Genomic DNA, 22,639 nt, shown 5'->3' with positions numbered 1-22,639 from the left:
AGGTCAATGCTGTGAGTTATGTTTTTAGAGTTTTTGTTTTTTGCTTTTGCCTGTGTGGCTGGTATGGTTGTGATTACCACCAGTTTCTCTGGACCTTACTGATTTTACTACCATTTAGGTTCCAGAAAGCTTTCATCTCCTATCAGGGTTAGCTGGCAAATTTGAGTCTTTCTCTTTGTTTTTTTACTCTATTGGTATGTTAGTATTTTGGTTGTTAGCATTTTCAGGGGCATAGATCGGAGTAGAAGTGGTTGTCCTCCAAGAAATCCTTGCCTGTTAGTTTTTCTCTTTCAACCCTCCACCTTCCAAATGAGGAAGAGAAAGCCAGGGAGAGAAAGGTGGAGGTGAAAATAACATATATATATTATACTGAAGTATAGTTTATTTACAATGTTGTGTTAATTTCTGCTGTACAGCAAAGTGATTCAGTTATCCATATTTATATATATATACACACACATTCTTTTTTATATTCTTTTCCATTATGGTTTATCACAGGATATTGAATATAGTTACCTGTGCTATGCAGTAGGACCTTGTTGTTTATCCATTCTATATATAATAGTTTGCATCTGTTAATCCCAAACTCCCAATTCATCCCTCCCCAGGAAATAACACTTTTGATGCTGCTTTTTTTTTTTAATTTTGGAAATTGTCATTGGCTTACTAGGTTCCCTGAAAGTTGTTAAATGATGGACAACCAAGTACCAGTATATATAGTGATGGCTCTGAAGACCTAGTTTGAGTACTGTGTCCTTTATCAGCTATGTGATTTTGGGGGAAATTTATTGAATTTTTTTTAAATTTAAGGTGCCTCAGTTGTAAAGTGGAAGTAGAAATACTTCTGTTCTTACAACCTCCGTGTACATTGGTGAATCCTTCTGGACAAAAAACAAACAAATAAATGCACATGTATAAATATGTATATACATACATACATACAAACATATATTTAGATTTTTAAAAAATAAATTTATTTATTTATTATTATTATTTTTATTTTTGGCTGTTTTGGGACTTTGTTACTGCGTGCAGGCTTTCTTCAGTAGTTGTGGCACATGGGCTCAGTAGTTGTGGCTTGTGGGCTCTAGAGCACAGGCTCAGTAGTTGTGGCACACGGACTTCGTTGTTCCACGGCATGTGGGATCTTCCCAGGCCAGGGCTCGAACCTGTGTCCCTTGCATTGGCAGGCAGATTCTTAACCACTGTGCCACCAGGGAAGCCCCTATATTTAGATTGTTTTAATCATCTAATATTATGCAGTTTGGGACTATTTCATTTGCTTTGTGATATTTTAAGTTTTTCTTTTAACTTTTGCGTTTTTGAATGAATGACAAAGATGCTTCTTAATGGAAAATGTTACATTTGGAATCATTTTTCTTTCTAACACCTCTTTTAATCATAACGTTCTTGCCTGATCACTAGGATATAGCTCTAACTGTATATACTCTAGAAAGCCTAACAACTAGAGAGTAAAATGCAGATAAAGAATCTTTTCTCATTTGGAATGAACTACAAAGTGATTGTAGCACATATGATCTATTAAATGCAGGGAAAGTATTTTTCTTTGTTTTGAAGGAGATTCTTCTTGGCAGACTTCAAAGAAAACATATTGTCCTATTTACTTGCTGAGAGAAGCTTTAGATCTCTCTATTAAATTAGAACATAATGTTTTAGGGGCTTGAATATTTTGAGAGTTGGGACAGAAAATTGAATTGCTTGAAAGTGTGGGGAATTTTTTTCTTAGACACTTTGATTCATGTCTTTGGTCTATCATTGTTATAAATGCAGGGAACTTAACCTCATTTATTTCAGAACTGAAATTGGAGGATTTTGTTGTTATTTAAATAATTACACTTTACTTAGACATAATGGACATAGATAATAATGTCACCCAGGGTAGTATTTCATCTATTGGTATAATCTAGCTGAGACTTAAATTGTTTTAACTGTGCTGGCATTCTGTGTCATCAGTATGCTAATTGTTCATAATACATATGTTTTAGTGCTTCGCCATTTTAAATTTCACTGAAATTGAATTACTTGGAATTGGTAAGAGGATGAGAAGATATTAATATTTTTTAATGTAAACAAATACAAAGCAGTCTTTTTATTTCTTTCTTTTTAGGAAGCTTGGGTAATGTGGAACATGGGACCCAATATCAGATCAAATTGATGTATGAACATAATCTTCAGAGAACAGCCTGCAATATGACTTATGGATCATTTGGTGGTGTAAAAGGTAATTTGCATTTAATCATGAGTGTGCTATTGTAAGGACCAGAATATTTGGCCATATAAAAATGGAGAATTATATGGTATGAATCTTAGAGAGAGTTAAACATATTTTATTGAAACCTTTATATTCAAATACTTGGGCAAAGTAATAAAAAAAGAAAACTTTAAACATTGAATGAGTTTGATTTTCATATAACCAGCACTTTCATGTGGTCTACAGAGACATTTCTAAAACTGTTTTTTCTTTCCATTTTGTCTTTTATACATGAGCTGGCTGAAATTGAGCTTTTCTGTGGTGGAACTGTGTGCCTGCCTCTCTCAGTGGAAGAAGGGGTTGATCTCTTCATTGATGGGGGTCCTGGCTCTGCTTAGGCAAGGTATAGGCAGGATGAAGCTGTAGACCCGTCTCCACCTAATCCACCTCCAGGGCCACTGTACAGGGTTGTGCGGATTGTTTCTAAACCAGGGCACCTGGACCAGGGGCATGTGGAGACTGAAGTGCAGACCTGATCCTGCTCATCAAGCCATGTGCTCTGGCCTGGAATAAACATCCCCAGAGGAAGGGTGCCTCTCCTAAATTTCACAAAGGCATTACCTTTACGAAGTACTGGCCCGGTAAGGCTGGGTTTCTCCCACCCTGGTGGTATCTCTTTCTAATTAGCACAAGGTCTACCACCCTAGTTCCAGAGCTTCTGAGTTACCAGGGCTTGGTGCTTGCTTGTGTTTACTGTTGCTTGTGGTGTGAGAGAATAATTTACAATCCAACTCCTCTCGCTTCACTGTGACAGGACGATAGAGGAGCTGCTGGTGTTGAAATGAGGATAGGAAGCCAGGTGTCGACACCTGTGTGATTGTGTGTGTGTGTGTGTGGCACCTGATGAACAAGTAACTAGGGATTTTATAATATAGCTCTCTTTGGGCTCAAGTTTTTATGAGTTTATTGTTTAACTGTTGTGTTAATAAAAAGTAGGCTACCTATGTTAGATTTTGCTTTAGTGACACAAAAAATGTATTTTGGAAGCATCCTTCATTCATGTGAACTCACTCTTTTCGTATATAGAGGTAAAGGCAAGAATATTTTGGGTGGTAATGTACAAATAAATGTTTTGTGTAATTAAAGTGATATGAGACAAAACACTTGGCTGGATTGCAGTATTGCTTACCTTGAGTAACAGGAATGTTTGGATTATTTGAAGAATATGGGAGATGTCTAGAGTTAGATGAAGAGAGGAGAGAAAAAGCTAAAATTTGATGAGAGGCTAACTTCTGTGAGGTGTCCCCTCCCAACTTCAGCTGTTAGAACTGATTTCCACTGTTCTTTAAAAAAATGTCTGATATGATCGGGGGACCTAGGTTTCCCCTGTTTAATTAACTGTTTTCAATGTTCTTTCCCGTACTAAATCCCCAAAAGAAAAATGGCTAAATTCTATACATCTGGAGTAAAAAAAGTTATTATATGAGGAAAAAGTGCTTTGGCTAAATGAAAGTAAGTTTTTATTTTTTGGTACCATCAAGACATTTATTTATTTTAAAATTTATTTATTTTTTATTTTATTTATTTTTGGCTGTGTTGGGTCTTTGTTGCTGTGCGCAGGCTTTCTCTTGTTGCGGCGAGCGGGGGCCACTCTTTGCGGCGGTATGCAGGCTTTTCATTGCAGTGGCCTCTCCTGCTGTGGAGCACGGGCTCTAGGCATGCGGGCTTCAGCAGTTGTGGCTCGCGGGCTCAGTAGCTGTGGCGCACGGGCTTTGTTGCTCCGAGGCATGTGGGATCTTCCTGGACCAGGGCTCGATCCTCTGTCCCCTGCATTAGCAGGCAGATTCCCAACCACTGTGCCACCAGGGAAGCCCTATTTTTAACAAGACAATTCGTTAGATCACATGTCAAATGTTATCTTACATTGATTGCACTGTACTTTTAGTTTTATTACCAGATCAAGTTAACCCAATTAAAATAAAGTTTTAAATAAATTAAATAAAAAAGAAATTCCTTGCTTTTGTGTGATATTTTTGCTATATTCAGTAATGGACTTTCAAAGTAATTAGAGTTGCTACTAGTTTTGAAAAGAATAGGTAACTTTGTACTTGTATATCTTCTCTTAGTTCCTACATTATGCCTTACATTTAAAAAGTACCTTTTGAAAAAGCAAGAGGCTATTATAACGTATCTTACTTTCCTATGGTTAAGCACGATATTTCCCAATTTGGCCACGCCATGCAGCATGTGGGATCTTAGTTCCCTGACCAGGGGTCGAACCCACACCCCCTGCATTGGAAGCGCAGAGTCTTAACCACTGGACTGCCAGGGAGGTCCCCCGATATTTCCCAATTTGAAACAGAGAGATATACGAGTAGCAGAAGCAATTATTCTGTTTCATGGGTTTGAGACACTTGCATAATATCACTGAGGTATCTAAAAGGAAACATGAAAAAGTAATGGGGTGGTAAGGTAGTAAAAATTAGCCTTTTTGGGGGATTGGCACGGGGAATGGGGAGTTACTGCTAATGGTTACAAGGTTTCTTTTTGGGATGATGAAAATGAACTCAAATTAGATTATGGTGATAGTTGCACAGCTCTATAAATACACTGAAAACTACTGAGTTGTATACTTTTAAGGGGTGGTAAGTAAATTATATCTTAATTGTAATACTGTTAAAAATTATCCATGGGATAAAACTTGCTGCTAGAGAGGTGATAGTGCAGTCTGTACATCCTAGATGGCTTGTGGCCATGTAAAATTTTACAGTACTCTTATAAAGCAGGTTGGCTGTTAAGAACTGTGAAAATGTTCCTGAATGCTGATATGTGGTTTACGGGAATGTATATTAGGAAGTGATCCAAAATGTGAAAAAGTCATATCAAATTGCCATATATTTAATTATTTCCTTTCTCTTTGTCCTCCCTTCCTTCCTTTTGTATATACATATATTTATTTGCAATATAGAAAAATTAGAAGTGATCTAAATGAGTAACAGAGGAGAATGATTAAGTAAGTTTTGATGAATAGATTCAGTGGGTTATTATGAAGCTGTTGAGATTGTTTGGTTTACTGAAATGAACGTCTTTGAATATAAATCTTTGCCCATGTTTCTTATTATTTTCCTAGGATAGAATGTAGAAGTGGAGTTATTGAGTCAGAAGGGTACAAAATACTTTTTTCTCAAAAAAGCACTCCTGCAAACTATATAAATATATTGTAAAAAGTACAGAACTTAGGAAAAAGAAAGTAGAAGCTACCCCAAGAAATGCACATTTCAAAAGAAAGCCTATTTTCTAAACCTGATGCTGCTACTGTGTGTCTGATGTGCACCTTTGCAGGAGAGAGAGCGGGTCAGTCTTTTAATCTGAAAACTTCCCTAGGCTTGATCACTTGATCTGAGTTTTTTTTTTTTTAATCTGAGTTTAAAAAAGGAAATTGAAAAATTTTTGTCTTCTACCTTCCTCTGTATTTAAGATGTCTTCTTGTGGAATTATTAAGTTGGGTAATCGTCAGTAGTCCTCAAGAAAGGAATTAAGCAAAAAGAAAACCTAGCAGCATTTTAAACAAATGTGTTTAAAGTACTGATAGGCAGAGGGAGTTTATTTGGTATGTGTATCAGAATGAACTACCACTAGATGGCAGTCCTCTACAACTTTGGGCTTTAGTTGGGTCTCCCTTTGAATACAGAGGTATGGTAAAAAATCACTAACGGAGGAATTTTTATCCCAAATAATACTTTGCCTTTTACTAAAAATAAATGTAACTTCAGAAGAGCAATGGAGTGGTTCTTAAAAAATTAATTATTATAGGTAATATCTCAGAATATAATGTAAAAATGCTTTCTAGCTGTTCTTTTCAAATTTTAATTTGCATCCAAATCGTAAAGGGATCATGATAAAATTGTAGGTTCTGGCTCTGTAAGTCTGGAATTGGACCTGAGAGTTTGAATTTCTGACAGTCTCCCAACCGATGCCAAGTTGCAGAGATCTAGAGCTTTGCTGCCACCCTGCATCTACTGAGTGCTTGTTCTGTACCAGGCACTGTCCTAAGGGCTTTATAGGTTGAGTAACTTAAGATATACTTAGTAAATGGTAGAGGAGGGATTCCAACCCAGGCTCTCTGCTTCTAGAATCTTATGGCGTTAACCATACTATACTGGGCTATCTAGGCTATGAGTAAATTTGCTTTCTCCCTGATTCAGGAAAAAAACTTTCCAATCAGAAAGATGTGTACTTGGTTTGGCTAAAGATGGTGCATAACTTTGGTTCTGCACAGATTATGGAAAACATGTTGGGTAATTTCTGGGTCAGATATTTGCTTTCTCAATTTCATTTCTTTGGTTGGTACTTTGGTTGATAAGAAAAGTACCCCCTAAAATAATCAGAGAGTTTATATGTGTGTGGAGGTAATATATTATTTGAAATTAGCAAAAGAGTAATTACTGTTTTTTTCTAACCATTTTTTGTTTGCTTGCTTGTTAAGAAAACCTTTCAAAAATACCCTTTATACATTTGCAAAAACTCAAAGGTGCATTCATTTGATGCCATAAGTTTTGGTTTTACCTCAAGCTATGTTGCAATGTCTATTAATGAGAAAGAAGTGCTAAAGAAATAGGAAATCTAGTTTTATGAACTACTTGAAGAATATTGCCTAGTAGCTTCCATTATTCAAACTACTACCTGCCATTCCAGAATTTAAGTAAAAATTCTTTCCATATTATACTTTTTAGAGGGAAATGATTGAAATGTGTGATATTAGTGGCTATATTGGGCTTATTTTTTTACAGAGGGGAGTGGAAGATGTGTTTGAAGTTTAAAATGTTTATAGTTTCTTTGATTTTATTCTAAGCCGCTTTTTTGAAGGAACATGTGACTCTGGGTTTTTGTAAATATGGTAGTTTATCTATGGTTTTTATACTATTGACAAATTAATGCTTACAAAATTTAGTGAGTGACATAAGTATGGACAATCAAATTATAGTTTGGAAATATATGAAATCAATTTTGAAAAGGTGGATTTGAATTGATTTAAAAATATGTTACTAAATTTGGTGTTATTTATTTTGTTTGGTAATTTGAATTCTACTTGTTTTTGAAAAAAAGAACAAGTGATATGTCTGCCAGATTTTCCTCTGCTTTTGTTTCATTGTGTCACTACAACTTCCAATGGTTTTTGACATGATACTTTACCTAATTAAGATAAGCTTGCCATTTCAGAATAGTATTTGGAAAAGGACATCATTAATGTTTACTGATAAAAACCCAGTGGTGGAATGAAGAAGGAACATTATTGTTTTAAGGTCAACAACTGTGTATACCTAGTTTGGTAAAATATGATACTTTATGTAGTCTATGTAATGTATCTTGCTACTATCAAGATAAATTTGAGCTAGAATTTCCTTTACTCATAATGTGACTTATAGACCCTATAGTTAGTTGCATCCTCAATTACTCAAAATTTATCCTGTAGGGCTGAGACAGGTTGATGAACCTTATAATGTATAGGAGTCTTTCAAATGTGTGACAATGACAGTGGGAAGGAATAGTTGATTTGTTGGAGATATATGGGAATTTTCAGGGACTAGAGCAAGTGTGGTAATTGCATCATCTCTCTCTCTGTGTCTGTTTGTCCGTCCATCCATTCATTCATCCATCCATCCATCCATCCATTCATCTCTCCATCCATCCATCCATCCATCCATCCATCCATCCATCCAATGCCCATTTACTGAGAGTCTTCTGAATGCCCAGGCACTGTACTAGTTTCTCAGAGTAGAAAGATTATAAAGTCTTTGAGGAGTCTTCGAGGACACAAGATGAAATCTTGATCTGATGAACAAAATGCCTACCATGATATTTTGTTGAAAAATTTAACTTGAACACATTTTTATTTGAAAAATTACACTGGATTATGATGGGCCAGTTTTGTTCCTTAAAACTTTTTCCCATTACATAATTTGTGCTTTTTAGTCCATGCTGAATTATTGCCATCTCTTCATAATGAATTGTGGTTTATTAAAAAAAAGGCTTTATAATACTTCAATAGTGATTATGACCACCATCTGGTTCTTTATTCAATTTTTAACCTTGTCCAACATTTTGCTTCTTTGCTCTTATTTTTTATATTTATCTTCCATTTATTTATTCATTCTATCTATCTAGCTATCTATCTATAATTTTATTGTGGTAAGAAAAATTAACATGAAATCTACTTTTTAAATAGATTTTTAAAAATTGAGGTATAATTGACATACAGTATATTAGCTTCACGTGTACAATAGAATGATCTGATATTTGTATCTCTTAACAGATTTAAAATCATATAACACAGTATTGTTATGTATAATCTGCTCTAATTTTTAAAATTAATTTTCTTGATCATAAATTTTTGTTTTTCATTAGAGTACATTTTGAGCTTACCTGGTAATAGACAACTCAAGACTTAAAAAAATGTTGCCATCAAAACCCAAAACTTGGGCTTCCCTGGTGGCGCAGTGGTTGAGAGTCCGCCTGCCGATGCAGGGGACACAGGTTCGTGCCCCGGTCCGGGAAGATCCCACGTGCCGCGGAGCGGCTGGACCCATGAGCCATGGCCGCTGAGCCTGCGCGTCCGGAGCCTGTGCTCCACAATGGGAGAGGCCACAACAGTGAGAGGCCCGCAAACCGCAAAAAACAAAACAAAACAAAAAAAACCCCGAAAACTTCCCAATTTCTGTATAGGTCACAATTGTGCTTTTCCACTGGATGTGATTCTTTTCTCTTTCGAATCTTGCATTTGGTACAATTGAGAATTCTTTTGATTGCAGTTGACAGTTGGCTCAAGCAAGAGTATGAAATTTACTGGCTCTCATCATCTGGGCCTTCAACGTGATCAGATCTGGTTTCTCTCTTTTCATCTCTTGCTTCCATTTCCTTGGACAGGCTATTTCCCCCTGGTTACAAGATGGCTATAGCAGCTCTAAATTTTACTTCTCAGATTCTAGTCCATGTGAAAAAGTGCCTGCTTTCTTCCCAGAAGGCTCAGCAAAGCTCTCTTTCCAAGTCAGTGGCTCTGGTTGGGCATCCCTGAACTGTTAATCTCACCAAAGTAATGTGATTACACTTGGGCTAGAGTTACTTTTGCTGAAGGTATAGTGAATTCTCCTTTTACAAATAAGATTGAGAGTGGGGAGGGGTGGATCTTCGGGGGACTATCAGTGAATAATTAACTGTGGTGAGTTTGAGGATTTCAGAGCTGGTCAAGGAAAGACTATGAGATGGCAGTAGCACACAATGAGCATCTTTTGGGTGGTGCTTTGACAGGATTTCTTGTGAGGGGAAGTCCCTTGCAGCAGGAGATCTTCCAGAGACAGTGACACAGGACAACCACCCAGAAGGGGAAGAGGGCAAGGAAACTCCCAGGGGAGGCGGAAGTTCGAGTGGGGCTTCTGTGCCTAGGTGAAGTTGCTCAGATGCAGGATTGTGAGTCTCTGTCAGGGAGCTGTGAGGGGCAGCCATGACTTGGAGCCTTTTATAGCCCCAGGATTTGTCTTATATGTGGCTAGCAGGTGTTAGGTGCAGTTTCGCAGGGTATGCAAAGAACGTACACTCTAAATGGGTAAAGATATGCTAATTTGGGCTATATTTAAAGCAGTTGGAGGTGTGGACATTTGAGTTCGGTATCTATCTGTGGGTTTTGAGTTCACTGTCAGCCTGCTGTGAGGAAGTAAACAATGTAGGGTAACATGCCTTTCCTTTAAAATGGCAAAAAGTTTCACACATTGATTTTAAACCTATGCACATTTTATATTCTGGGAAAGCTGTCTTGAGGTGCACATAGAGTGTGTCCAATCACACCTCAGGATCTTTGGTAACATTGTCTGCTGGTGGATGGGGAGTATCCTGTATCAGTACTCTGGGACTGATGGGGAGCAAGTGTGACAGCACTTCCGACAGTCATCGATGCCTTCTGCTGATTCTCGGTTCTGTTTTTTCATCATCTGTCTTTCATATGTTATCTTCCCCTTTCTCTCTCTCCCTGCCTTTTTTTGTAGTGCGTTTGTGGAATTGCCAGGGCAATCTCTCTATCTTGCTGAAGTGTAGCCAGGTCAACTCTTTCTGGGTCAGTTTGCTTTTTTACAGTGCTGGTGAATTTTACTTGCCTTTACTCCTACCCAACCAGAGATGAGTTTGTTTTCCTTTCTTTCTTTCTTTTTTTTTTTTTTTGGCAGTACGCGGGCCTCTCACTGCTGTGGCCTCTCCCGCTGCAGAGCACAGGCTCCGGACGCGCAGGCTCAGCGGCCATGGCTCACGGGCCCAGCCGCTCCGCGGCATGTGGGATCTTCCTGGACCGGGGCACAAACCCGTGTCCCCTGCATTGGCAGGCGGACTCTCAACCACTGCGCCACCAGGGAAGCCCTGTTTTCCTTTCTGACACACTGTTTTGAGGGCTAGATGTTGCTCAGGGAGTCTCTGGGGCTGTGGCAGCCATACTGGACCATCGGCCTCAGCCCTGTCTTTTGTGGTTTTGTTCGTCTTGGATCACTGTTTACTCCACCTGGATGGTCTCTAATTTGTTATCTTGGAAGGTGGGGGGGTATTCTCGGGCTTTGGATTTTCTCTGTGCTGACTTCCTCCCCCACGCCCGCTCCTCCTCCCACCCCCGTCCTCTCCTTCTGGCCCCTAGCGGGTATGTGTGAGGCTTCTCTAGCCCATCTTGCCCTCCCCATCCTCATCATCATTGTTGGAGATATTTAGTGTGGCTGCTATTCTTACAGTCTGTGGCCTTTACTGTTGTTTTTCTTTTGGCAGAAAAACACCAACATGGTAAAATTTGTTTTTCTTATCTGATAGAAAGGGAATGTGGTAAAGGTAGAGGTTTTGTTATTCTGGGCATTTCCATTTCTCCAGGCTGTCTATATCCCTTCTGGATCTGTCTTTCCCTAAATTTGGGAGTTTTAGTAAGGTTTCAGAATTTCGTTTATTCATAACCTCACCACCCCCCTCCTTATGTGGAGTTTGGATTTAGCACCTTCAAAAAATGCACTAAGTCTAGCCCTGAAGATTCTTGGAAACATCTACGTTTCTTGATTGTCACCATTTTTCAAAGGTTGTGGCATGAAGTTGTGTTCCTTCTTTTGTTCCACTGCTGCTGGTGTATGTTTACTATTCTTTATATAATTTAATTATTTATTTGTTTGTTTAGTCCACAATGTTACATTTTTGAAAGGGTTTTTTGAAAGTAGTCCCTGGACTGCCAGATTTGATAAACGGATGTTTATTATAAAAATTCTTCTGGATTCAACAGTTCAGTTGTTTGGATGATTCTGGTAGACTCCTGGATAGATGATCTTCTATTTTATTTCTATTATTTGAGCTATTTATTTAGTACAGATTAATTTCTTTGTACTTGGTGTGAACGTCTTTTTGCCAGATTGTTCTTGGCTTTTAAACTGTGGGTTCTTGGCTTTTAAATTGTGTGTGTGTGTGTTTTAATGTGGTCAAATCGTTCCTTTCCTGTTGAATTTATTCTATTTGTTCTAAGCTTAGAAAGATTTCTCCTTTGCAGAGTTTTGATGTTTCTGTCTTCTGTAGTTTGATTTTCCAACAGGCATTTTTATATTTATTTATAGAGAAGACTATATGGAGAGAGCTAATATTTATTATCTTCTCTATGTTGTGCTATTGCATTTAACCCTGTAAGATAGGTGACTTAATTACCATTTCCCAGATTGGGAAACAGAAGCTCACAGACCATAAGTGTCTTGCTGCAAATCATACCTGGACAGAGGGAGGCCTTGAATCCAGAGCTATCTGATTTGTGGACTTAAAAAATTATTCACAATCTAACAGTTGAGAGTTATGTTTTATTTGGTGGGAGTTTTAAGGACTTCAGGCCTGGCAGACAACATCTCAAGTAACCCTGAGAAAACTGCTCCGAGGAGGCAATGGGGGGAGCCAGGTTATACGGACATTTTGAAACAAAGGGCAAGTAGTTGGGAACATCAAAAGATCATTGTTAATTAAAGAAAACCAGATATCCCAAGTTAAGGAATCTAACGCTTTTCTGTGTATGGGAAGATGCAAGAGTCTGGACTCACTGAAATCATTCCTTTGATATGCACCTCAGCTGTCTGGGGCCAGTATCCTGTATTTTTACATCCTGGGTTTCGCCAGGGCTCACCGTAGGGAGTGGCTGCAGTCTGATGGCTGCTAGACGGCAGGTATTCTTTCCTTCCTGAGTTTCCTCAGGGCTCACTGGCTCACATTGGAGGGCTGCAATTGCTGATGACTGTGACATCCTTTGTTTATTGATATGGCAGGAACTCTTCCATTTCTCAGATTCTAAAGCCTATGTTATTTTTAATACATTACCTCTTATTTAATTGCCTTCCTAGTTAGAGAAAGGATTTATGTGAACCGTGAGAGAGGCAGGAGAAGGAGGCTTTTCTGTAAGCTTAATGAGGGCAGAGACCATATTTTTTGTTCACCATCGTGTGTCTATAATGTCTTGCACAGTCCTCGGCACTTAGTGGGCTAACTAAGTATTTGCTGAGTGAATGAACCAAAATACCCATGTAACTGAGCAGGGCCGACATCATACACATCAGGTTTTCAAGGTTATTTTTCAGAAAAAAATGTTAGCCCGGTGCCCTCATTCTAGCCAACTTCTGAGTTTTGTTTTCTTCTTTAACAAGCATGTGTTGAACACCTACTACAGTGCATGGGTCATTGTAGTTACTGTTAACCACCATAGTGGTAAAAGTGGAAGTGATTACTTGGGCTTCCTGGATTCACCTTTGCTCAAATTATTTCTCAATATGCCAGTGAGGCAGCACTTATACAAGATAAACTTACCAATAGAAATAATCAGTTTTTTCATCTACTTGGGGTTGTGTTTCTGTACATTATTGATCCTTTTGTTATTAATATGTTTTTCAGCATAAAATGTGATATTCAAAATTATTTGAGTGTTTGTGATAATGTTCACAAATCAAAAAGTTTTTATTTTTCAAAAATTATTTAAATTCTTTAATATTTAGTATAAAAGACATTTCTTCTCTTTAACCTTTTTATCTCTCTTCTTTTTGTGCCTTGTGAAAGCTCATTTTCCTTTAATTCTTTCAGTTCTTTTATTTTACTTTGATTTTTTCAGTCAAATGGAACTTCAAAAAATAGAATCTTTATCAAGGAAAGGTTAATGTCAGAGTGTAGACATAATATGGGCATGGTATAGATTATAAAAGTCTGACACCACAGTAGTCCCACGTTTGTGACTGAGGTGGAAAGAAAATACTATATATAAAAGGTTCAGTATGTTTGGGAATATAATTGTCAGTAAAGGAGGCGAACAGATTTTACCAATAATATATATGAGCATGGTGGAATATTTTTTAAATCATAAAATGACTTCTATAAGCTTGTATGGGATTATATTGTCACATAAATAAAAATTCATGAATTCTTGGGAATAAAAAGCCCGCCAAAGAAAATAGTGAATTGAAGAATAAGTAAGTCACCTTTGCCTCATCTTGAGGCAACCCTAGATAATCAGATCCTCAGCCTTCAAATAACTTCTAATTGTCTGAACTGGAGCCTTTTTCTTGTCTGCCAAGGAAATGTATTAGTGGCCACATGTGGTTGCTGAGAGGCTGTACTTCTCAAAGCCGTCTGGATTCTTTGATTGCCATCCAGAGAGTGAGCTGATATGCTCAAGTGGGGTGAATGAACAGTCAGAACACAGCCTTGCTTTTCTGTGTAGGGATGTTAGTGCTAATAAAAGATTAATGCTATTTTCCTTATAGGGAATCAGAAAATAATGTTTGGATAACCCTTGTCTCACTAGTGAACCATACGGCCTCTATTTTCTAATAGATACGGTTGAAATGTTGGAAAATAATGTTGTGGAAGAATCCCTATGCTGTGCTTGCTCCCATTCCTTGCTTAAGCATTAAAATATAGGTGTTTTATAATATTGGAGAACGTCCCTCATTTGTTTTTAAGATCCTTTATGGATCCACAGTGAAAAGTCAGAAGATCAGGAGGATGATAGTATTGATTCTCATCCTGTGCTGGTTTTTCTCTCATATATGGTATTCATTTATAAAATCTCTGGTCCAAGACCCATAAAACAATGTTACTTTCAAATAGCGTCTTCCTGTATATTATGTTTTATAAAACCTTTAGTTCCTGCGGGAATGTTATAAAGAGAGTTCCCTGTATTCTGCAAATTCATTTTTTACACGATCATTTAAAGTTGTTACTTTTCCTGAAAGGTGAATTCTGATTCCCTCTATACATACGCTATAGAAATTTAGTGGTTAAGTGCCTCCTTGCCTACTCTGGTTAAGAGGGGGAAAGGTTAAAAAGAATATTTGAAGTTTCTTGGTGTTGTTTGAAAAAAATATTTTCTTTCATGGTGGCCGAATGCCAAGGCTGGAAAAGTGTTATGGGAATGTCTGTGGTCAGAACTGCCTTTGACAAGAAGATGGTTAAATATGGTAGTCTTGATAGGATTTGACAGCCATTTTTGATCTCTATATATGTTTAATCATGGTCCCCTTCTTAAGAGTGGAATAACTAAGCTATTAAATACTTTACTCAACTGAGAAGGAAAATGATTACCATAAAACTACTTTATTCAGATGACACTGTGATATAAAGGGTTCCAACATTTAAAAAAAATCACTTACAAAACACATTGTCATGAGAAATGAACAATCTCCCCGCCCCCACCCCCAGTCTCTCTTGAAGTAAGTTGATTCATTAACCCTTTTCCATGCTACATGGAGACTCTTACTTGCAGATTTAAATTCTAAAGCACAAGGTAGAAATACATGTTAATGCTTAATATGAAAAACAAATGTTGTGTTGACTACTACCATGTTAAAGGTATTTTCAAAGTGCATTAGTAGTCCTCTGTGTAGAGGTTTTACATATAAAATAAATTTTAAGTAGATTAGCTTTTTGATGGATATTTGGGTGGTTTCCAGTTTTTGACTAAAATGAATAAAGGCTATAAACATCCTTATATAATTCTTTATGTGGACAGTACAAAAATAAAAGTGTTAAACAAATGTAAGATTATTTTAAAAATTATACTGCTACAATTTTTTCCCAATCTTTTTTTTTTCGGTACGCGGGCCTCTCACTGTTGTGGCCTCTCCCATTGCGGAGCACAGGCTCCGGACGCACAGGCCCAGTGGCCATGGCTCACGGGCCCAGCCGCTCTGTGGCATGTGGGATCCTCCCGGACCGGGGCACGAACCCGCATCCCCTGCATCGGCAGGCGGACTCGCAGCCACTGCGCCACCAGGGAAGCCCTCCCAATCTTTTTACTATTAAAATTTTTAAAGACGTTCAAGATTATCGAGAGTAAAGTTCTAATATTAGTAGTAATAAAGTACTACTCTTGCTTTATGTGCAAGAGTAGTATTGTGTGTGTTTACTTCTTAAACGTTAAAGATATAAAATGTGTACCTTCAGTATTTCATATAGTACATAATTTAAGTCACTTCTGGCTAATTTAGGATATCAGAAATTATTAAGCTTGGCATATCAGAATAAGCCTCGCCTCATCTTATATTAATATTTGAACTGTATGTCTGCCTAAGTTAAAAATAAACAGTTTTTTTAAACCAAATTTCCTTACATTGAAATTTGTGAATAAGAACCTTTTAAAGCAGCATTTGTAGATCTTTGCTAAAATAAGACAGTACTATTTAATACGGAAACAATAACTGAAAAGTATTCCTAAATCTAATTTGGAAAGTTATATTCATGATTTTAGGGGACTGTGAACATAAAAATGTGTGAGTGGAAAATTTCATATAGCTTTTTGCAGCTGGTTGATTAAGTCCTATACAGTTCATTGTCCTAAACATGAAATTTGTACAAGGTTTTGGAAGGCAGGAGTTGTATATTAAAAGGGCTTGCTTCCAAGGTAGTACAAACTGGTTTTTAACAGTCTATCATCTTTCATTTACCAAAGGAAATATGTAAAAAGAAAAGGAAAATGTTCAGCAGGAGCAAAACGTTGAGATGATGAAAAGCTACAAGGAAAGAAAAAAGACTTTAGAAAGGCTACTAAAAAGAAACTAACTTTTTTCCTCAACAATCTGTCTGAATTCATTTTGCTTTCATTATATATCTAGCTTGGAGGCAGAGTATGTTGAGTATTACAACAAAGAGGGTGTTATAAGGAGGACTCTTTTTTCAATAATAAAGTATAACATATGTGTAAACCATGCAACTTTGTAACAGGAAACTTTATAATATAGGAGGACTGTGCTTAGCTTTTCCACAATTTTGGAAGAATAAGTTTTATTAGGCGTTAGACAAAGAAATTATCAACTGACTTTTATGCTGTAAGGCTGAAAGATTTGTTATGACCATTTCTAGACTTTAGCAGTGGTTTTAATGTAGGTCCTGATATATTAGGAACAGTGCCTAGCACTATTAATATGTCTACTGTTGGTAGTTCTCTTAAGGAATATGATGTTTAACTTTTGCCTTTCAATGAAAAATTATTCCAAAACCTGTTATTCTGTGGTTTTCTCAGCAGTATTAGGCTGTTCTTGAATTGATCAGCACATAATATAATTTGGGAACACAATCAATAGTTCTTTTCTTTTTTGAAAGATGGTAACAAATTCTACTGAAACTTGGGAAATTGGCTCCATCATTCATCCCTTACTCTTTCTTTGCTTCTCTTGCCCAACTTCCTGAAAACCATATTGTTTTGATGTCAGTATGTAGAATAGATTATCTGTTGGGGAATCAGTGTGTATTAATTATATTGGAATAAATGTAAGCGTGACAAATGATATAGATTAGTAGGCATTGGGCCTAATAGGTTATTCAGTTAATGAGGACATTAAAATTAGGGACCTCTAATATGCCTGAACCATATTTCTTGTAAATTTTCCTCAGTTTTGAGATTAACTGGCAATAGCTATGTTTTTCTGGCTTTTAAAGGCTATTATGGTAGAGTTTTAGGATTTATATAGTGCTTATTATAGAATAGTTGAGCTGTTTATATTTATCACGCAGTTACGTGAGCTAGAAGAAGTGTAGAAGTCAGTCTTCTACTTTTTTGGCTTTTCAATAATCTATTTTTAAAAAAAATATTATACCTACTTATTCTCCTCTCCTCCCTCTCCCACTTAAAAATTACACACTATATACATTTATGTACTGTCTTAAATCAAGGTGGGGGAATTTAATGATACCTTTTAATATGGTACAATCCACTGCAGGGCTGTTGGAAAATCAGAGATGAAGCTCCTAGGCTTAGGAGAGAGATGTTAGGATGTATTAGCAAAATATTTTGTTACGTCTTTAAAAATAGACCACTTACTTTAACAATTTATTTTTTTATTTAATTTTTTTTAACAATTTTTTAAATTGAAGTATAGTTGGTTTACAGTGTTGTGTTATTTTCAATCATCAGAGTGATTAACTTTTGCCTTTTTTTAAAAATTAAGGGTACTTTAATTAATTAATTTTATTTTTGGCTGTGTTGGGTCTTCGTTTCTGTGCAAGGGCTTTCTCTAGTTGTGGCAAGCGGGGGCCACTCTTCATCGCGGTGCGCGGGCCTCTCACTGTCGTGGCCTCTCTTGTTGCGGAGCACAGGCTCCAGACGCGCAGGCTCACTAGTTGTGGCTCACGGGCCTAGTTGCTCCGTGGCATGTGGGATCTTCCCAGACCAGGGCTCGAACCCGTGTCCGCTGCATTAGCAGGCAGATTCTCAACCATTGCACCACCAGGGAAGCCCCAACTTTTGCCTTTTTTAAATCAGCAGAGTAATTCAGTTATACGTATATATACATATTCTTTTTCATATTCTTTTCCATTATGAGTTATTATAGGATATGGAATATAGTTTCCTGTGCTGTACAGTTGGACCTTGTTGTTTATCTGTTTTGTATATAGTGTGTATCTGCTAGTCCCAAACTCCTACTTTATCCCTCTCCCACTCCCTTTCCCCTTTGATAACCATAAGTTTGTTTTCTATGTCTGTGAGCCTGTTTCTGTTTTGTAAATAAGTTCGTGTCATATTTTCTTTTCTTTTCTTTTTTTAGTTTTCAACCAGGAATATATTTTTTAATTTTATTTTTTTGTTGAAATATAGTTGATTTACAATGTTGTCTTATTTTCAGGTGTACAGCAAAGTGGTTTACTTATACATCTATATCTATACCTATATCTGTATATTCTTTCTCAGATTCTTTTCCCTTATAGGTTATTACAAAATATTGAGTATAGTTCTCTGTGCTATACAGTAGGTCCTTGTTGGTTATCTATTTTATATATAGTAGTGTATATGTGTTAATCCCAAACTCTTAATTTATCTCTCCCTACCTTCCCCTTTGGTAACCATAAGTTTATTTTCTATGTCTGTGGGTCTACTTCTGTTTTGTATACAAGTTCATTTGTATCATATTTTTATTTTAGATTGCACATGTAAGCAATATCATATGATATTTGTCTTTCTCTGTCGGGCTTACTTCACTTATTATGATACTCTCTAGGTCCATCCATGTTGCTGCAAATGGCATTATTTCATTCTTTTTTATGGCTGAGTAGTGTTCCACTGTATATATATACTACATCTTCTTTATCTATTTATCTGTTGATGGACATTTAGGTTGGTTCCATGTCTTGGCTATTGTAAATAGTGCTGCTCTGAACATTGGGGTGGATGCATCTTTCTGAATTAGAGTTTTCTCCAGATATGTGGCCAGGAGTGGGATTGCTAGATCATATGGCAACCCTATTTTTAGTTTTTTAAGGAACCTCCATACTGTTCTCCATAGTGGTTGCACCAATTTACATTCCCACCAACAGTGTAGGAGGATTCCCTTTTTTCCACACCCTCTCCAGCATCTGTTATTTGTAGACTTTTTAATGATGGCCATTCTGACCTGTATGAGGTGGTACCTCATTGTAGTTTTGATTTGCATTTCTCTAATAATTAGTGATGTTGAACATGTTTTCATGTACCTATTGGCCATCTGTATATTTTCTCTGGAGAAAAGTCTATTTAGGTCTTCTGCCCATTTTTTGATTGGATTTTTTGTTGTTGTTTTTGTTATTGAGTAATATGAGTTGTTTGTTTATTTTGTCCTTGTTGGTTGCATCATTTGCAAATATTTTCTCCCATTCCATAGGTTGTCTTTTCATTTTGTTTATGGTTTCCTTTGCTGTGCAAAAGCTTTTAAGTTTGATTAGGGCCCATTTGTTTATTTTTGCTTTATTTCTATTGCCTTGGGACACCGACCTAAGAAAACCTTGATGCGATTTATGTCAGGGAATGTTTTGCCTATGTTCTCTTCTAGGAGTTTTATGGTGTTGTGTCTTGTATTTAACTCTTTAAGCCATTTTGAGTTTATTTTTGTGCATATTGTGAGGGTGTGTTCTAACTTCTTTGATTTCCGTGTGGCTTTTCAGCTTTCCCCATACCACTTGCTGAATAGACGGACTGTCTTTTCTCCATTGTATGTTCTTGCCTCCTTTGTTGAAGATTAATGACTGTAGATGTGTGGGTTTATTTCTGGGCGGTCTATTCTGTTCCATTGATCCACATATCTGTTTTTGTGCCAATACCACACTTTGTAGTATTGTCTGAAGTCTGGGAGGGTTATGCCTCTGGCTTTGCTTTGGCAATTCTAGGTCTTTTATGGTTCCATATAAATTTTATGATTATTTGTTCTAGTTCTGTGAAAAATGACATGGGTAATTTGATAGGGATCACATTAAATCTGTAGATTGCTTTGGGTAGTATGGCCATTTTAACAGTATTAATTCTTCCAATCCAAGACTATGGGATATCTTTCCATTTCCTTGAATCGTGTTCAATTTCCTTTATCAGCGTTTTATAGTTCTCAGCATATAAGTCTTTCACCTCCTTGTAGACTATTTACTTTAAACCTTGCAAAATGACAGAAACATTCAAAATAACTTTTAGCCATGTGCAATTTATTTGATAAAAATAAAATGTCAAATAGTACTGACAAACTTATGAAGGCATCAGCCCCCCACTTCCCCCTACTCTCCAATATGATTCATTTCTACCTTTAGTTTTTCTGATGGCTAACTCTTTATCTCTAAATAATGAGATGAGGTTCTCCATATCCTTGCCAACACATTATTACTTATCTTTTTGATTATAGCAACTCTAGTGGGTATATGGTGGTATCTCATTTTGGTTTTGATTTGTGTTTCTCTGATGGCTAGTGAGTTTGAACACCTTTTGATGTGATTACTGGCTACTTATTTATATTTAACAGTCAAGCAATAAAGGCTAACTGCGAACCATGTGTTCTTGGGGCCAGGGGCCAGGGCTTATCAACTGGTGGGCTTCATCTTAGGGCAGTTAGGGACTACCTCACTGTTTCATTGGGGACTCGGTTATCAGTAGCTGTATGTCTTTTCTCCTGAGGTGGTTTCTTTCTTTAGAGGTTTCTTTAAGTCCTGTCTGGGGAGAATAGCTAGTCCCATGTTTTCTGGAGCTTGGTGGGGAAGGGAGTTAGAGGATTGACTTTCCAGGATGTAGACAGTTTTTTTATCCTTGTATTTTCAGTTGTTTGCCCTGTTCCCATGCTATTTCACACTTGGTGTCCCTCTAATCTGGGATCACTTGCTTAGTTCAACTTCTGCAGAGATTACACTTTCTGTATCCTGTGGAGGTCTGGGTACCTAAATGTTAATTACACAGACATTAAAATATTACCCTTATCTTCAGATCCCACCTCACCCCACTTTCTGTGGTGCCTGGTGCTTTTCAGAATTTTGGGGGGTGGATAAATGTATTCCTTTCTAGGCATTTAGGTTTGACCTTTCTCTTCTCTTCTCTATTGTTTACCTTTTCTTTGTTCACTTTCTATCTTCACAGATTGTGGTTAGGCTTACCATAGTTCTGATTTCTTTGAAAGAGTTGATGTCTGTTTATTTTACTCCTTGTTGTTTGGTGTGGTTTGTTGCTGTTGCTGTTTTTTTTAGAGGAGACATAAGGGTCTTTAGCTGATTATCTTGAAACGGGAAGTCATACTTGCTCTTTTGATATAATGCTTCTATAAAATATTGAGGAGAAACTCGTCCTCAGAGTCACTAGTCAGTTAAAAGAAAATCTGAGTGCCTGTCTCCACAGGCTTTTAATTCTACCCTGAGTAAAATAATAATAAAGGGGGTGAGAATGGTTGCCAGGTCATGATTACAGAAGCTTGGCTGTAAGTCATGGGCAAAAAGCTTTATTGTCTGCCCCCATGGTTGAGTGAGTTATTTCACCTCTGGGACCCAGTGAATGTTCAGACAGTTGAGTAATCCTACCTTCACGCACATGGTTGGCAGCAGGGCAAGTAATATCTGAGTACTTGGCATAATAATTAATGGGGAATATAGAGGGAGTATAAACGTTTGACAGGACTGTCTCTTAGTTTCCTACAATTTCATTTTCATGGCTACTAATAAGATTGGTTTTGCTCAGAGATTAAGGGTATTTTTAATTTTCGTAGATGTTTGGGATTACCATTATTCTAATATAGTTTCTGGAGGGGGGAGGAATGAACATTGTGTTAATCCACAATCTACTATAAGAACATTTTAACCCAGTGTTTGTTAGAGATGCTAACAATGCCAGGGTCCAATTTCCTATTTCAAGACTTCATTTATAACTGGAATTCTATGAGCCCCATTTTGACTAGTGGATACTGTGGTATTTGGCATTCTCATGGATTAATGAACCCTGGAAGGTCTGTATATTTCCTTTTTCTTTGTGCAGTGTCATCCTGTTAAATGGTCTTCATAGAAGCTTTTGAGTTTTCCAGTTGTACCTTGATTTGGGAGTTTAAGATCCCAAGCTTTTATATTTTGTAAGTGCTTAAGCCAAGCAGGTAGCCCATTCAGCAGTCTTTGTAATTACCACTCTCATCAAACAATCAAGTGCAATAGCCATTTATCTCTCAAAGTCTTCCACTGGTACTCTGTTGCACACTGCACCAATGTTACTTTGAATAATTGTGATTCCATTGCATGTTATGTATTTCTGTTGTTTTTTTCCTCAAAGGGAAGTCATCTGTGCGTTCATCAGATATGTGAGCAAACTAGTCCCCAAATCTCCTAAGTACTGTATCAGTTAAGATCCCAGCAGGAAACAGAATTCATGGCAGATGTTCAAATGAAGTGGAATGAAGAAGTGGGATTACAGAGAGAGATGTGGAAAGGGTTTGGAGAAGAGATTGTCTCTATAGTTAGCAAAAATAAAAATAAATTATCTAATTTAAGTCATTGTATTTTGGTGTATCTTTGTTATTGTAGCTTGGCCTTTTCCCTAACTGGTACAAGAATTTACATTATTACGGCTATGTGTAGACACTATTGACAACTGAGATTTGATTACATTTCCTTTCTTTGTTTTCTCTGAAGTTAAAAATAATATAAGAAATA

At 37.0% G+C, this 22,639-nt stretch overlaps 1 protein-coding gene across 7 annotated transcripts in view; it reads left to right on the top strand.

Annotated features, from left to right (window-relative positions):
* The window catches only part of BBS9 (Bardet-Biedl syndrome 9), a 446,338-nt gene that overhangs the window by 20,795 nt on the left and 402,904 nt on the right, over positions 1-22,639 (top strand). For all 7 annotated transcript variants that reach the window (XM_060156865.1, XM_060156866.1, XM_060156864.1 and 4 more), the window contains one exon: positions 2,129-2,242. In XM_060156865.1, the coding sequence (XP_060012848.1) occupies positions 2,129-2,242 (114 nt within the window). The remainder of the gene's footprint in view (positions 1-2,128; positions 2,243-22,639) is intronic.

The sequence above is a fragment of the Lagenorhynchus albirostris genome, chromosome 8, assembly GCF_949774975.1.
Source record: "Lagenorhynchus albirostris chromosome 8, mLagAlb1.1, whole genome shotgun sequence".
NCBI classification, from domain to species: Eukaryota; Metazoa; Chordata; class Mammalia; order Artiodactyla; family Delphinidae; genus Lagenorhynchus; species Lagenorhynchus albirostris.
The sequence above is the reverse complement of the archived record's forward strand: the minus strand, read 5'-3'. Positions and strand labels throughout refer to the sequence as shown.